At 30.4% G+C, this 12740-nt stretch overlaps 1 protein-coding gene across 3 annotated transcripts; it reads left to right on the forward strand.

The window, feature by feature from the left end:
• The first annotated feature begins 3737 nt into the window (after positions 1-3737).
• LOC105774547 (cyclin-T1-4) lies at positions 3738-11419 on the forward strand. 3 transcript variants are annotated; one of them, XR_008195050.1, is made up of 7 exons: positions 3738-3928; positions 4506-5078; positions 5178-5259; positions 5757-5891; positions 6333-6508; positions 6711-10072; positions 10330-10475. XR_008195050.1 is itself a non-coding variant. In XM_012597084.2 (7 exons), the coding sequence occupies exons 2-7, from the start codon at positions 4531-4533 to the stop codon at positions 11102-11104; spliced, it is 1119 nt and encodes a 372-aa protein (XP_012452538.1). In that variant the 5' UTR covers positions 3741-3928; positions 4506-4530; the 3' UTR covers positions 11105-11419. The 3 variants fall into 3 exon arrangements, 1 of the variants encoding a protein (XP_012452538.1); XR_008195051.1 differs by having other exon boundaries at positions 7103-10072; XM_012597084.2 differs by lacking the exon at positions 6711-10072 and adding an exon at positions 11073-11419 and having other exon boundaries at positions 3741-3928.
• The last annotated feature ends 1321 nt before the right edge of the window (positions 11420-12740 follow it).

The following is a 12740-nucleotide window of genomic DNA, read 5'->3' on the forward strand; positions in this document are numbered from 1 at the left end:
ATGTAAAAAATATTAAAATAAAATTTTAACCGGTGACAAATTAAAAGTTTTACTAATATAGCACTTTTGCATATTTTTATTTGTTTCTTAAAGTAAAAAATTTTAATACTCTTAAATAATATAATATATTTTACTTGATATATAGATATTTTTGTTGTTTAGCCAATTGAGTTGATGTCCAATTGACTCGTGACATCAACTTAATTAGAAGTTTAAATAATAATATAGATTATATGAGAATCGAATACAATATCAACATATTTATATAAAAATATCTTACTACTTCATCAACAATAATTTGTTGAAATAATTTTATAGGTAATTTTTTAATATAAAATATTTTCGCTGCGTGATAAATTTTAATTTAAATAATTATTGTTATCTGATTTAAATTTTTAAATATATCTTATTTAATTTTTCACTTGTATAAATTTAATCAATTGTCAATGACAATGAGTAAAACATTCCTCCTTTTTCAATGAGTAAAACATTCCTCCTTTTTCAGTCGCACAATTAAAAAAAATCAATTTGAACTTTGAAGGGTGGTGTTTTGACCACTTCTTGTTCACTAATTTAAAAGAATGCAGTCGCCTCTGAACGGAATTTTATTTTTATTTAATTTCTAATTAATTTTATTTTTATGATATAAAATTAATGATTTTATATTTAAAATTATGAAAATCATTTTAAAATATTATATACAATCATTTTCAAAATAATAATAATAATTAAGTATTATTAATTTTTTAGATATATATATTAAATTTATACATGAACTTTGGTCTAATGTATAATTATACATGTAAAACTTGATCCGTGATTTATATGCATGCATGAAACTTTAATTGTACACGTTTAAAGAAATGAGTGCATATATCTATTTTCATATTAGCTTAATATAACTATTTGTGTATACGATATATCAACACAAAATAGTACTAATTCAATAATGTTGATAATGATTTTTGAAAATTAAATCAAACCCAAAATTTCATGTACAAAATCGCACAAAATCAATATTTATAAATGACATTGCATATTGGATCAAAGTTTATTAATAATTTTAATATTTATCCTTTATTTTTATTTAATTAAAATTAATTTTAAATTTTTATTAAATAATATTTAAAACCCATAAAATAAATAAAAAACATAAAACCCCAAAAGATAAAATTAGTAGAAAAAACTAAAAATTGAACTAAATAAAATAATCCCAAATGATTCAAAAAATTCAATTAACCAACTTGAATTTATTCCCACACCTAAGGGCAATTCGGAATAATTACCTTTGGTCATGGGGGCCATAAAAGTCATCGTGGCGGACTTTGTGGGAATATCATTCATTAGGTATAAAGTAATGTGGCTAAAATGTGCAATGAGTGGGGGACCATTTGGAGCCATCGTGGGCCGGGCTGAGCTGTGTCCCAAATTCAAAGGAATGTTCAAGTTTAAGTCCAAACCCATTTTTTGGTTAGTCCGGTTTGACTCGATAATCAATTTTATTGATCAAAATTAACAATATGTTACCAAAAAGTGTTGGATACAATACGTTGTATTCTTAATAAGAAGCACAAGTTCAAAGGAGACAATATTATTAAAAGGGAATGACAGTAAGGAACTTCATACACAAATGAGCTACTTGGCCTGTGAAGATGTCTATGGACTGGAACAACTTTTTTTTTTCTTTTTCAAAATAATTTATGATTAATCCTAGTCTAAATATATTAAAATTTAATTAGAATAAATTATTACAAATACGAAATCATCCATGCATGTTTAACATAATGCGAGACTCGAACCTGTATGAGCTCAACCTTACTATTTGATGTCTCGTATAATATTGGTTAAATTACGAGTTTAGTCATTCTATTATATTCACATTTCGAATTACTAGGGTTTTTTTGTAAATATAATATAATTATTCTATTTTTATTAAAGATGAACTAGAAAATAAAATAAAAATCAACAACTATATTGTTTGGACGGTTTTTGAAATACAAATTAAAATACAAAGGTTATCAAAACTAAATTATACTTTTATTTAATTTCCGATTAATTTTGTATTTGTTATGATGCGAGTTATGTGTTTTATATTAAAAATAGGTTAAGTAAGATGAAATTTAACTATTTCATTTAATTAACGATTTATATAAAATTAGAGACATAAAATTATATGTTAAAATATAGTATAGAGATTAAATTTTGAAATCGAGCTTAGTGGTTCAAAATAAATTTATAACATATTTTGATAATATCTTAACGATTTAAAATTATGAATAATTAATAACATTTTAAATAATTATAGGTAATAAATATAATCCAATTCGACAATCGGTGGTCCGACTTTAATTTTTAATATGTTATTATATTTAAAAATTAAAATTAAGTTCTCTTACTTGTTTTGATTTGAAAATCTCATACGATAATTAAAATCGTAAGTATCTTATGTTAAAATTTACTTAAAATTTTGATCGACTATCATTATATGACGTGGCATCTGTTTGATAGAAAATAAACACGTTAAATTGACAAAATTTGATGGAAATTACCAACGGCGGTGATGATTAGATTAGAATCTTTAAATTAAAATATAGAAAGATTGAGTTTTTAACTTTTAAAGTATAGGGCCAAATCTAAAATTATATACAATTGCAGGGACTAAAACATATTTTAACCTTAAAATTAATCCAGCAGGAATAAGTTGGCGTACTTTTACCCACCCTACCTAATTTTCTATTCAGTATTTATCTTCTTAGTTATTATATTCTTCTTGACTTTAATGGAAAAAAAACATTTTGACATTTATTATCATTTTCTAAAATATGTTTTTTTTAATTTCAGAAGTTTACAAAATTTCTCAATTAACCCTCAAATTGGATTTAATTATGATATGATAATGTGGCATTTTGAATTTTTACAAAGCCATTACCTAAAAAAATTATTTTTAATTATTTTTTAAACTAATTTTTTAGATTATATATATTATTTTGATGATAGCATGAATAATCCGTGTCACGTTATCCACACCATAATAAAATTTAAAGTCAAAGGATCAAATTAAAAAGGTTAAAATATGCTATAGGTCATGTACTTTTCAGAATTTAAAAAGTAATCCCTATATTTTATTTACAAAAAGTAATCTCTTTTTTAAATTTCAAAATTCAGGTCTAATTATTAATACTGTACATTTTTTTGTTAAATTTATTTGTGTGATATTTTGAAAAAAAAAACTCACGGTAGATATGCAACTAAAAAAATGACGTTTGTAATAGGGACATAACTAGGGGACTAGGAGGGGCTCGGTCCCTCCAAAATAGAAAATTTTTCATTTAGACCCTTTAGTAAAGGTAAATTTATACTTTGACCCCCTAAAAATGATAAAAATTTAATTTAATCATTTAAAAATTATAATTATAAACTATTAAAAATGTGAAATTATATTTTTACTATCGTAAAAATTAAAATTTAATTTCAGCCCCCTAAATTTTTTTTGGTTTCGCCTCGATTTATAATCAACTTGAATTAACAAAATAATTTTAACATGGTCAAATTTAAATTTTAAAATCTAAAAATAGAGAGACTAAAATTTTAAAAATAAAAATATAAAGACGAAATTTTGAATTTACAAAAAAAATATCAGGATTTGTGTTTATGATTTTAAATATAAAACCTAACTAAAACAATCTTCTTCTTCAGATAATTATATATAAAAGCTTCCATTAAAAAAAAGGAATAAAAAAATATTTGCTTTCATTGGACTTCTCTCTTTTTTGAACTTGACCCAACTTCTCCTTTCTTTTTTCTCTCTCTCACCGTTTGCCCTTTCCCTTTTTCTTCTAAAAACCCTATCTCAATCTCATTCTCAATTTCGGATCTTATTCACGCCCTTTTTCTCCCTATCTCTCTTGATCTTTTTCATTTTATTCAGGTAATTATTATATTTTAATTTTATTTTAATCGGAGATCATAAATCAGCTGTTTCTTTGGATTCGACGTGAAGAAGGTTGATTTTGTTTTGGTTTTGATTTGATTTTTTTGAACGATGATCTAATCTATATGTCAAGATGTTGCTTTTTTCCTTCTTTTTTTTTTGCGTGTTTTGCATGTGTTTAATTCGTATTTTTATTTAATAATTTTGAATTGTTGGTTAACTTGGATCTGTATTTATTCTTTTAATGGCTTCCTTATTTATATTTTTTTTGTAGTGTTAGGTATTGTTAGAGGCTTTGAACTAATTAACTTGATAAATATCTATCATTAGATGGGAAATCTAGAGATATCAAGCATCCGAGGAATAAATTAGCTTGGATAGGGCAAACTGATTGATAGAATTTTTAACCTGTCTTTTTTCTTTTCTAAATCTTGTTTTGAGCCTAAAGATTCAAACTTCTATTTTCTGGCTTAAATTTTTTTTTATGAAAAAAGGTAAATCAGAGCCATAAATTTTTTTTGTTCTTTTTATAGATTTTGTTGGAAGAGTGAGTTTCTCTTTTTTCGTATTTCAGGTTTTGTTCCAGAAAGAAATAAGGAATGTCTTTTACACGGAATTGTCGCATGCAAGGAAGCGTTTTTCAGGATGATTACCGGTGCCCTTTCAATAGGAATAACTACAATAATTACAGTTCTGATAACTACAGGAACGGCAACTGGAGTAGTGACCCTACCAGGATATTTAACCATGCCCAAGAATTCTTGGGGCAGTTTGGGGAGCATAATAGAGGTTATCATCATGCACAACCAAATTGTGCTCCTTCTTTGAAAAGGAGAAAGTTCTCTGCTGCTACTTGGGGAGATAGTGGTAGAAACTATCAGCCATATAGCCTGCAATTCCCTACAGCTCCATTGGAACCCAGCAATTTCATTCCTCCTCCTGTGAGATCAACTGCTGAAGCCTCTACATCTGTCAGTAATAAACGTGATAGATCACAATTGGAGGATGATGAATCTGTCTTTATGTCAAGGGATGATATTGAGAGATATTCACCTTCAAGAAGAGATGGTATTGATGCTCTTCGCGAGACACATTTGCGTTATTCTTATTGTGCCTTCATTCAGAACCTCGGGTTGCAGCTTGAGTTGTGAGCTATCAATCTTTGATGCTATTTCCTTTTCCTTGTTCTTATAATCATTTATGCATTTTTCTTATTTAATATTCTAAATCATCTTGTGTTTTGCAGGCCACAAACTACCATTGGCACTGCCATGGTACTGTGCCATCGGTTTTTTGTTCGAAGATCACATGCTTGCCATGATAGATTTGTGAGTTTCCAATACTTATGCTTAAGAAACTTATTGCTCGCTTATTTATGGAAGTTATCCTTTATACCACTAGTGTAGTCTCCAAACGTCATAAGCAGCAGTGTTTAAAGGTTAACAATGTTCCAAATTATGGTGATAACTGTAAGAAGAAAGTTTTGTTGCTTTTGTAACTCAAGTTCTATTCGAATCTCTAGACACCTATTTTGTTCCTGAATTCTATTTTTAGGTTGATATTATCTTGCTTGCTTGACCATGTGTTATGTTTTCAAATTTTTCCTCGATTGGTGTCACTTGTAGATATTCTTAAATATTAATTTATGAAGCTATTGAGGTTTAGGTCATGTTGAGTTTCATTAAGTTGTCTTCAACCATTTTTATCACCTCAAGGAACGTTTTTTTTATTGGCAATTTGTATATGCTAGTTGATATACAATGAAAAGGTCAATGACCATAAGCAGGGTTTATGGTAGTTGACTAACAAATTGATTCTTTTTCAGTTGATTGCTACTGCTGCTCTTTTCCTTGCTGCAAAGTCGGAGGAGACGCCTCGCCCTTTGAACAATGTGTTGAGAACTTCTTGTGAAATATTCCATAAACAGGATATTACATTCTTATCCTACCTGCTCCCTGTTGTGAGTACCTTTTGATTTCTTCTGATTTTTCCTTGCTAAGAAATTTGAAAGGGATTAAGTTCTTTGGCAGGGTAGAAGTGAAAATAGTGTTTTTAAGCATATTTAAGCTTTTTGAATACTATCATCCATGAAAAGCATTTTCCAACAATGATTAGGCTGCAGCTTAGTGGCAGTGAAGCAAATTTGGACCAACTCCTGTGTAGCTGCTGAATGTTGATTAAAACTTGTCAGCTTCTTTCGTTCAAGCATTAAATTGTGCATTTGCAGTTCAAAACATTTTAGAGACAGCTATATTAATCCTGCATTAGCATGTTTCACAAATATAGAAAATGTTTTGGCTTTGCATAAAAACAGTTTACAGTTGCCACTTGCATTGAAAAGGGAAAAGATTGCCATTTTAATTTTCATATGATGACATTAAATGAGTTGTTTGTTGGACAGGATTGGTTTGAGCAGTATCGTGAACGTGTGATTGAGGCAGAGCAAATGATCCTGACTACCTTAAATTTTGAACTTAATGTGCAACATCCATATGCTCCACTTACATCCATTCTAAACAAACTAGGCCTTTCACAAACAGCCTTGGTGAACCTGGCATTAAACTTGGTCAGTGAAGGGTAAGATTATCTTTAATGCTTCAATGTTACTGATTATTTTTCATTTGAAGCTAATTTTACAGGTGCAATGCAATATGTTTGTAAGGATTAGTTCAGTTAGTTTTAGAAGTAAAACTGACTGTTGCATTTTGAACTTCACCTTGATGTGATTCACAATGGTCTTATTACATGTGCAATGATTATGATCCTTCTGCCTTTTCAGGTACCTATTTGGTTTAGTTATTTCGTTGTGATGTTTGAGTTATTCCAGAGTAGTCTAAGAATAATGCTCATTTATTGGGATTTGTTCTTGTGGCTATGATTGAGTAGCTGTTTTATGCACTGGGAGTAGTGGGTGTTTCAATCCCTTCAATCAGCAGATTTTATGGGTTTTGACTTTAAAGGGATTTTGGGTGGGGTGGGTGGCTGGGTGCAATGCAGTCCTATGAATTGGTTGAAAAAAAGTTGAGTTGGGGTGTGAAGGGTATGCAGGTTATCTTCTTCCATATTGCCCAGAACTGGGTACTTCTGTCCATAATTTTCTTTAGCACAACTACTCTACGAAGTTATTCTGGTATGGCATATTGATTCTTTTGGCATGTCATATAATTGCAGGGTCATTTCAGGTTAGCGTGCACGCTTGTATGATATTGTTAGCTGGCGGATTGATGTGCTGTTCATGGAAACTTTTGTTTTAACATCTGACGTTGAATTAACAATAATTATGGTTCTTTCCCATGATTCTACCCCATCAACTTGGTCATGGCTATTAAAGCCACATAACCTCAGAATATAGTCTTGTCATTTTTGATACCACTCACCTGGAGTCCATACAAACTTTTTTAAATCTGGCTGCCTCCCTGTGTCCATCAGTATTTGGAGAAAAATTGTTGACTTGGAAGAGTCAATAGTGGGTTCTTTCCTCGTTTTTTAAATGCTATCTGGTGATGATTTCCCTGGTTGTCAAGCCATGGTTTGTTATTATTGTCCTGCATTTCTCCCATTCAAAATGGAGATTTTGGCATGGAATCAAAAACCGGACTGCTTTGGCAGGTACATTTGAAGCATGTGAGTGTTCACCAGTCAAAAACTGGATTGACCGGTATGGAAACGGATTGAACCAGTAAAAAACGGTTTTTTATTCAATCCGTTTTCTATGAACATACATATATTTTCAAAATCTTATTTGTAATTAATGGGCTTTGAACCTTTAATCTCCTAGTTATTCTAAAAAGGAACAATACCTTTAAGCTGAATGTTATTCTAAAAAAGAAAACAATAATTATTAACCATGTTTAATATTTATTTTAAATTAGTTATTTGAACAGTAAAAAACAAGAGTAATCTCGCCTCCTAGTCCAACTTGTTGGACCTAAGACTGGAGATTCGATTGGTTTGACCTCCAGTTCTGTTTTTTAAAGATTGGTTTTTTGGTTTATCCAGAAATCTTACCCTGTTTAACTATTTTGTTTAATACTTTAAGATGAGAGGCTTCCAATTTGAATTTGCCAATGGCAATGTCAATCTAATGAAAGTTTTACATTTTGATTTATAAGTACCAGCTGGACTCAGAATCCTGTTGTGTCTGAGTTTCATTCCTTTCAAACTTAAGAGTCTATGTGCACATGTTGGAGACTGAACTAACATGCATTATCAATCATTGGGGATGGGTTAGATGCAAAAAGCGAATTGTTCGTAGCCTGCTTCAGGTAGCATGGCATAAAGGAAACAAATTCCAAAAATACATTGACAACACATGTATCTTCACCTTTTATTCGTCTTTGTTGAATAGAACAGTGATTCTTGTCTAGGGTTTTGCCTTTCCTTCTGACCTGGCTCTAAACCTTGAATTGAGTACAACCTTGTTGAATTCTTGGTGTTGCTAAGCATAGAGTTTGTTCGGCCTCTGGAAAGAATCTTGTTTTTGCAGTACATAATTAGTGACTTCAACCCTCTTCTTTTTCTCCTTTTAAAATATTTCAGTGTATTTTCTCCTCAAATATCTGTCTCTCAGCGGAAATGATTGTATTGGTTTTTGTTTAAAGCTGGTTAATTGGTGCTTCTAACTGACTTTTGATGTTTCATTTAGGTTTTTTCATCCATCTTATGTGTATTTCATAATTATATAACTACTCTAAGACACATACATATATTTAGGATTATATTATTTTCTAGATCGAGAACACAAAGATGAAAGATGCCTCCTCCTTCAAGGAGGATTCTGCAAACTAAAAGGGAACTTTTCTAAATGTTGGTTTACATCTTAAATACCTTGGAGACAATTGTGTATGCTCAATAAATGTTAATGGCCTTATAGCTTAGAGCATTTTGGTTATGCTTTATGTATGGCAACTTTTAAACTAAAGCAGTCGACACTGTAAAGCAGTCAGTCAAAATAATGATACCCCCTGTACTAGACTGAACTAGAATAGGCTCAGCCAAAAACTCACTGCAGATTTTACAGTCAATTAGAGTAGAACTTATGAAGCCTATGTCAATGGGTGTGCAGCACCAGGCAGCGTGAGTTCTTTAATATTTTCTGGGTCAGGCTTGTATTGGGAATATTGGTAGGGTGTGGTCCTTGTTGGGACTTGTTCTTGTGATTATTTAATGCACTCTGGTTCGTATGGCATGGTATTCTACTGCCTATTATTTTATGGAGGAATACTTTCCCCATAATCAAGCAGAGTGCTTTGGTTGTGCTGGAAAGTTTTTTTATCATAGTCCCTAGTGGTTCTTCCACTTTCATGCCAAGATGGGGCGTTTTAAGGGGCTAAATTTGAAGAACAATAAAACTATGGAAGTTATATATATACATATATGATGTGTGTGTGTACAGAGTTTTGTATTTTTACCCAATCGTGTACTATTTATTACTATGTCTATAGATGGTGCCCCCATTCTGTATAGCTGGCCACATTTTATATTTTTGCAAAAAGTTTATTCTTTTTAATCCATTTGTCATGGTCATCCATTTTTTTTTCTTTTTTTGGTTGATTAACAAGGGGCATCTGTATATACTATTTTATAGCCTACACTTATAGTGTCATGTTTTGCCTTCCTCAGTTGTCATTCTGACATTTCTTCAAAATGTATTCCTTGTAGTCCGTTATCCTTCTCTTTTTGTCTATTTTTTCTTGAGTTATGGTTTACTAACGGACATATGTATATACTAATTTACAATGGTGCGTATAATAATACAGATATATTGTACCTTATGCTACATTTATTAGGTGGTAAAAATTGCTCATAACATCATCTCGTGCCTGCTTTAGTTCCTTGTAATTGGGGGGGTAGCATGCATGCATGCTCCTTAACCACGAGCAGTCAATCATACTCGTTGATGAGCCTGTTCGGATAATTGATTGGCTAAAGAGACTTGCTTTGATATCTACATTGCGCTCTATGTCTGTTCCGTGTTTGAATTGTGTAATACTACTGGAGTTAGAAGCACTGCGGATTGGACTGGAACTGATTTGTTCTGTAGATGGGTATAAACATATTTGCTATAGTTTTCATACTCTGTCAGCCATGGTGCAAGAGATTCTTGGAAAATATTCTACCTGGTGTTGATGCCATTAGTTGGTAAGGAAAAAATGACTTGTCTTTTTCACTTCAAATCACTGTTATGATCATTTCTTGTTGTATTTGTCGTTGACGTGTGGTGGTTGTGGTGTTATGTGCTAAGTCGTTGAAGACATTGCCTGTTCGTTTCTTGCTCCTGTGGTTGGTTTGTAATTGCTTTATGTTAATCTTAGCATCTAATAAAACGGTGATCACTGTCTTGTTGTAACTCCCATCAGTTGTTTATTTTAATAATGTATGTGGATTCTCTTTTGTAGGCTTAGGAGCTCATTGTGGCTTCAATTTAAGCCCCACCATATTGCTGCCGGAGCTGCTTATCTCGCAGCCAAGTTTCTAAATTTCGATCTTGCTTCTTACCATGATATCTGGCGAGAATTTCAAACAACTCCAGCTATTCTCCAAGGTAATCCTTCTTATATGAAAGGTTTGAAGTTATCTTTATTCTAGTGAACTGAGATAAACACATCCTTATACCATTAAGGTGGCAAAACAATTGTAAACCTGTAAACCAACCCCCGATTTCAGACATGAAATTGACCAAAAGAATTCAAAGACCCGAATCAGAGATGAGGCTAAGATAACTCATGGTTATAAAATGGTTTTGCAAAAAACTAAAATTGCTTGAAACTAACCCGAACCTGCCTGATTGTCAACTCTTAACGGATTTTAACCTTGTCACCACCCTTTTAGGCTCAGTGAAAAGGGGGGGGGGGTAAGCTTTATTCTATGATTATATCTATTAAGTAAAACCTGAAATAATGTTGTTTTTTTAATCTCCCGAGTGGAGTTAAAAGACACTCCCGTGTCCTTTATTTTATAGGGAAAAAGCTACATTTAGTCTCTGAACTTGGTAACTTTTCCCAACTTAGTCCTTGAACTTGGCAATTTTCCATATCTTTAACTTTTTGATTTTTTCTACTCTACTTGTGAAGGTTAAAAACTCCAGTGACAGTTCACCAAATATTTTTCCACGTAATAACTTACGGTTTGATGCATGCAGATGTTTCACAGCAGTTGATGGAGCTGTTCTAAAAGGATAACGAGGGTAGATCTACGATTCAGATCAGATTCATCGTTGGCTTAGGGTTCTTAGTTATATATATGAATGAAAGATTGGTTGTTTAATGATGGTGAAGGTGGTATGTGCAGAGGATGAAGAAAATTGTTATATTAGGATGGGCGGAGAATCAAGAGCGCTAATATACTACTAGTATGAGAAGTAAGTGATTAAAAGGGATTTTATAGGTTTATATATTCATGGCCTCTTGACTCTAGCTGTATCTATGTGAATGTCATGATCCATCCCAACCACTTTTTATGCAATGGAATATCATTATTTACTTGAAATTCCTCTATTTTTCTTTTATTATGAGGTAGAATTGAATTTTCTTTTGAAAGATTAAAAAAAATTGATGTGTTTGGTAAGAATGGTGGAAAGATAGAAGGAAACTATAGTCTTAATTTGATGTGGATTAAGTGTTGGTAATTTTGAGTTAGAAATGAGGAAATTTTTTGGAAAAGGCTGTCTGGATTTATTTGTTAAATATAATAGATATTTTCTTTATTTTAATAATTAAATGGTTAATAATATTACTTTGGAAAAATAATGTGTTAAAGAGACGTTTAGGAACATTTTCTATTTAATTTTTTCTTTTTTTCTTTCAATGAATTATCATTTTCGTATATGAAAATCAATATATCCTCATTTTGTCTTTTTTATGCTTCAAAATTAATTAATTCTTCTTTTTCTTACCGCCAAATATGAAAATTTGTCTTGGAAACAAAACTCCACTCTCATTTAAAAGTTTTAAGTACATTGAATTAAAATGTGAATAAATTTAATATAAATTATTTGAATGAGAAATCTAATAAAGTATTTAAAATTACATAATTTATAATTATCAAATAATATAATTATATTCAGATAACAACATAAAGGAGTATTGATTAAATTTCTTGCTGGCATTCCAATAATTTCAAATCTTGGTGTTGTTATTCCTCTCTCTCGATTTAATTTTTATGTTAAAATATAATTATATTTAATATTTATTTTCAATAATTTAGTAATATTTTTACAATATAAGTTGAGTGCTAAGAAATGAATACTTTCACATTTTAATTTATTCCTTTAGAAAACATTTTAATTTATTAATAAAACATAACTCCACTTCTCTTTGAGAACAAATATTTTAAGAAGTCAAATCTAAGTTATTAGTTATTTCATAGTTCATGCAACCAAACATTTTGAAAAGTCAAACCTCAAAAAAGTTATTAGTTAAGTTGAAAAGTCAAACATTTAAAAAAAATCTAAGTTGGATTTAAGTTGATTGAAAACAATATTTTAATAATAAAATTAATAATTTTATTTAAATTCAGCTACAAAGATATATTAATGTTAGAATATATATTTTAAATATTTTATTAATTTTTTACCAAATTTTTTTATTTCTTATTGTATTTATCAGAACGAGCCTAATAACTAATTTTCGCATTTTGTAGGCCCATTAAGGGATAATATTGATCACAAATTTTAAACTTGCTTCATACTCAGGGTAATAATAGAATACTTGACCACTGGTTAACGTAGGAGACACTCTTATCATCTCATCGAACTCCCATGATTAAAAATCAAAATAAATTTTGATCCAATTGATTAATGCAGAATTTA

Source organism: Gossypium raimondii, chromosome 1, assembly GCF_025698545.1.
Source record: "Gossypium raimondii isolate GPD5lz chromosome 1, ASM2569854v1, whole genome shotgun sequence".
Taxonomy (NCBI): Eukaryota; Viridiplantae; Streptophyta; class Magnoliopsida; order Malvales; family Malvaceae; genus Gossypium; species Gossypium raimondii.